The 4,626-nt window shown below is 43.5% G+C and overlaps 1 protein-coding gene across 1 annotated transcript in view; it reads left to right on the plus strand.

Annotated features, from left to right (window-relative positions):
- Nucleotides 1-2,880: 2,880 nt before the first annotated feature.
- Nucleotides 2,881-4,626, plus strand: part of Intu (inturned planar cell polarity protein) — a gene marked incomplete at its 5' end in the record, with an annotated part of 52,226 nt that continues 50,480 nt past the window's right edge. The window contains one exon of the mRNA XM_013034870.1: nt 2,881-3,448. Within this exon, the coding sequence (XP_012890324.1) occupies nt 2,881-3,448 (568 nt within the window). The remainder of the gene's footprint in view (nt 3,449-4,626) is intronic.

Here is a 4,626-nt window from a genome sequence, read left to right on the forward strand (position 1 = left end):
ACGTGAATTCCGTTTTCCGCCCGCCCCGGGCGCGGACCGGGCCTTCTCGGTCTCGGCGGGCGCTGTGACGGGCGTCCGGAGCGTCCGAGGCCCAGCCCTCCGCCTCCTGAGCAGCTGGGATGCGCGGCGTGCGCCCGCCCGGGCCGCTCGGTGCGGAGAGCCCGCAGGGCCGGGAGCTGCAGCTGGAGCTTCGCACCCTCTTCTAGCCCGGCCTTGCGTGGCGTGCGCGTGCCCGGCGCAGGCGTGCAAAGCCCCGGGGCTGGCCGCGGCCCGGGCGCAGTCCTGGGGCGTTTCTGCTCCATCGGCACCGCAGCTTTTGGAGGCGAACTGGAGATGAGCGCGTCGTGCGCGTTCCCGCCAGGGTTGGCCTCGGCCACGGGCCTCAGATAGCAGCCTCCTGAGCACCTAGGTTAGAGCGTGAGCCCCGGGATCTGGCGTTACTCTGCATCTTCACAGCAACTTGTGTTTCGGACACACGAAATGTGCACTTCTTTTTTTTATTTTTGTTTTGTGTGGGTCGTGGGGCCTGAACTCCGGCCTGGGCGCTGTCCTCAGCTCTCCCGCCCAGCCACCTTCCCAGCGCCTGCACTTCGTTTTACACTAGCCATGTTCTTTCACACCTACAGATTCGTGTACTTGGCTCCTCTGTTTGAGCCCTCTTTCTTCCCGTTTTCACTTGTTAAAGTCACTGAGGTCCAACTAAGTGCTTCTTCTAGATCCTTCCCTCATCTCTCTCAGACTTACTTCAGCATTTGTCCTTCTATAGCAGTCTTAATTTCTGCTTTAGAACTTGAATTTTGGCTACTTGATCATGTCTCTTTCTGGGTTTTATTTTTTAAGCGATGGGTGGGTGGCACTGGGGCTACTTGCGTTTGGACTTCTCTCTTACTCTAACTCTCCAACTCACTCCTTCACCACTGTGTTTACCGCTGTTACTATTATTTGCTACAACTGAGTGCCATCCTCCAATATCCATCCCATCAGCTCCATGGATCTTTGAATTATATCCAAAAGGTTGTCTTCTATTCAAATTTCAGGATGTAAGTGAGCTATTTATTTATTTACTTATTTAGTCGGTCTTGGAGCTTGAACTCTGAGCCTGGGCACTGTCCCTGAGCTCTTCAGCTCAAGGTGAGTGCTCTACCACTTGAGCCACAGCGCCACTTCCGGTTTTCTGAGTGGTTTATTGGAGATAAGAGTCTCATGGACTTTCCTGCCCAGGCTGGCTTTGAACCACCATCCTCAGATCTCAGCCTTCCTAGTAGCTAGGATTATAGGCCTGAGCCATCGGCTCCCAGCAAGTCAGCTATTTATGTTGAGCAAGTGGAAAAATATTTCTTGGGATTGCTTACTGCTAATACAAACAGTTTGCTAATACCAAACTAAAAGGGTAAAGTTATAAAGCAGATAACTATAATCTATTATTTGAATTTGTATGTACCTGTTTTTGTTTTTTGGCTGGTCCTGGGCCTTGAACTCTTAGCCTGGCCACTGTCCCTAAGCTCCTTTTGCTCGAGGCTCAAACTGTATCACTTGAGCTACAGGTAAGCATCTCATGGACTTTCCTCCCTGGGATGGTTTCAAACCATGATCCTTACCTCTCAGCCCCCTGAGTAGCTAGAATTACAGATGTGAGCCACTGGCACCTGACTGTATGTCTCTTAATCCATATAAATTTCTATCTTTCAGTCAGCTTTTGATCTTTGTGTAGAAATACCCAGGATAAACAATGGGAGAGAAGAAGGATTTATTTCTGCTCTTTCCCTCCCCAAATAGTGTCTGTATTGCACTCATGTCACTTATTTTTCACATATGAGAACAAAGAATATTTGTCTTTCTCAGTCTGCCTCATTTTGCTTAACATGACACTGTCTAGTTTGATTTTTAGCTTGAAGAGTCTCCATACTAATTTCCACAGTGGTTGCACTAATTTGTATTTCTACTATCAGTGTATAAGCATTTCCCCTCCCAATATTTGATGTTTTTTCCCCAAGAATGAAAATCCTCCAAGGGGTTTAAGTAAAATTCCCTCAAAGAAGGTGAACTTTTAAAAGGGGTTAATGGCCAATTGGAACTCCTGGAAAAAGAACCGGTCCAAGCAGTTGGCCAACTGGTGGGGTGGTTGGTTCCTTGAAGGTAAATTTTTTTTAGCTCTTTGTATATTCTGTATACTCAGTAATAGTGTGCTTCCCTGAGCACAGACACTGAATCATGTGATTCCATAACCTTCTCCCCTACACAGGGAGAGAACTGTTCAGCAGGGAAAATGCTTAAGAGAAAGAGGAAGTTCTCTGCCTACCCAGGTAGGACTCAAGCCTCTGTGTGCTCTATTGTCTCGTACATTAATAGGTCATACCTAGACTTGGAGGCTTGATGTCATCAGATACACAAACTGCAGGGCTCAGCCTGTGAAGTGCCCTGTAGCCAGCATTGATTCCCAGTACACAAAGAAGGGAAACTTCTATAGTGAAAGTAGCTCAGAAATGCACAATCAGCCCTTCTATTAGCAATTGATTCTATTAGTGGCTGATCAGGCCCAGTGTCAGAACAAGAAGGCATAAATACTTGGCAACTGAGCCTAACCCACCCACAGTTGTACAGTTCTTGGAGGTTATGTGAGGGAGGGATCTGTAGAATCCAAATGATTGGGAGGATCTGGGCTTGGGGTCCCATGCCTGCCTGCCGCAAACTTACACAGTTCCCAACATTGTGTCTCCATTCTTCAGGAGTCTACAAAATGCATTTTAAGGAAATGAATTAGAAGGGAAAAGAATTTTAAAAAATCAGATAACTTCCACCCCTTCTGCCTCCTTATCTGTAAAGCTGATCATAACTCCCTAATAAGAAAATAGAACTGTCTTTCTTACATTGGATTGATATTATGGTTATCATTTTTTAATTTTGCATAGTGATTTTGAACCTGAGTGGCTGGACAGTGTGCAAAAAAGTGGTGAGCTGTTTTATTTGGAATTGAGTGAAGATGAAGAAGAAAGCATTTTTCCTGAGACATCGACTGTGAACCATGTCAGATTCAGTGAAAATGAGATAATCATTGAGGAAGATAATTACAAGGAAAGAAAAAAGTATCAACCCAAACTCCAACAGTTTACTAAAATTTTAAAAGGTAAAAGACTTTTACCCAAGTGCTACAATAAAAAAAATAGCAATGATAATGGGCCGGTATCCATTCTAAAGCATCAGTCCCATCAGAAGGCAGGTATCATTGTCCAACAGATGCATAAAGATGTGAATATTTATGTAAATCCCCAAAAATTAACTGTCAGCAAAGCCAAAGAGCAGCTTAAACTTCTGGAAGTACTGTTTGGAATTATCCATCAGAACAAGTGGAGTTGGAGAAGAATTGGAAAGCAGGGCAGTGGAGAGAGGCTTGTGGTCCACGGCCTGCTGCCTGGAGGGTCTGCTATGAAGAGTGGCCAGGTGTTAATTGGTAAGTGTGCCTCATGAACATCAGTCCTTGTCTGCAGAGACACATGGTTAATGAATCCATGTGAAGGACGTGATACAAACCAGAATTTATGTATTCTTAACATATTAAGGACTGATAAATATCTGGTATAATAGTGAAATGGTTACAGATAGTAAACCACAAAGCACAGTGTTCTTAAAATAGCACTTTAGATGGTTGGATACATATGTGAGTTGTCAGGGAACACTTAACTAATTTTGATTTGTACAGTTTTGTTACATCTTGGTTATATATTCTGAGAGAGAGAGAGAGAGAAAGAAGTTGATTACATAGTGGTAATAATTTGGACTTCAATGATTGTATCAAAAAATGACACAAAACATATATGAATAAGTATACTTTTAAAGTGTATGTACTTGAGTCCAGTAATTTCACAGAGTGGTTTTAAACTGTGTAGTTTGGCATACTTAGCAACAGTGATCATATACATACACTTCCTTTTAAAGGTACATGTCATGAAATATACTACCAATTTTGTGAAAAAAAAACCATGAGTTATTTTGATTATATTAATACATTTTGAGCTATTATATATGTTTAAGTTAGTAGCATGTGCTTACTTGAAGATAAGCTGATCAAATCTGAGAATACATTTATTAGTGAAACATAAAAGTCAAGCCAGGCTCTGGTGGCTCACACTTGTAATCCTAGCTTGTAATCCTAGGCTGAGATCTGAGGATCAGGGTTCAAAGCTAGCTCAGGTAGGAAAGTCTGTGAGACTCCCATCTCCAATAAACCACCCAAAAACCGGAAGTGGCTCTGTGGCTCAAGTGGTAGAGCACTAGTCTTGAGCTGAAGAGCTAGGGACAGCACCTAGACCCAGGGTTCAAGCCCCACAACTGACAAAAACAAAAGCCACAGTTCTAAAAGCTAATAGTCTTGAGTTAACCCATCTTGGCAGCTTTAGTAAATAGCACTCTTTGTTTGCCTTACTGTAAGTGTAACCCCTCTCTGAATCACCTTTATAAAAACAATAAAAAAATTTAAAAATATGAGAAAGTAGAGATATGGCTCACTTGGTAGAGTGTTAGCCTTGAGCAGAATGCCAAGGGAGAGTGCTCTGAGTTTGAGCCCCAGTACTGGCAAGACACGCACACCAAAAAATAAGCTCTTCTCTAAGAGAAACGTTTTTTTTTTTT

This window comes from Dipodomys ordii, unplaced genomic scaffold (genome assembly GCF_000151885.1).
Source record: "Dipodomys ordii isolate 6190 unplaced genomic scaffold, Dord_2.0 Scaffold198, whole genome shotgun sequence".
In the NCBI taxonomy this organism is placed as follows: domain Eukaryota; kingdom Metazoa; phylum Chordata; class Mammalia; order Rodentia; family Heteromyidae; genus Dipodomys; species Dipodomys ordii.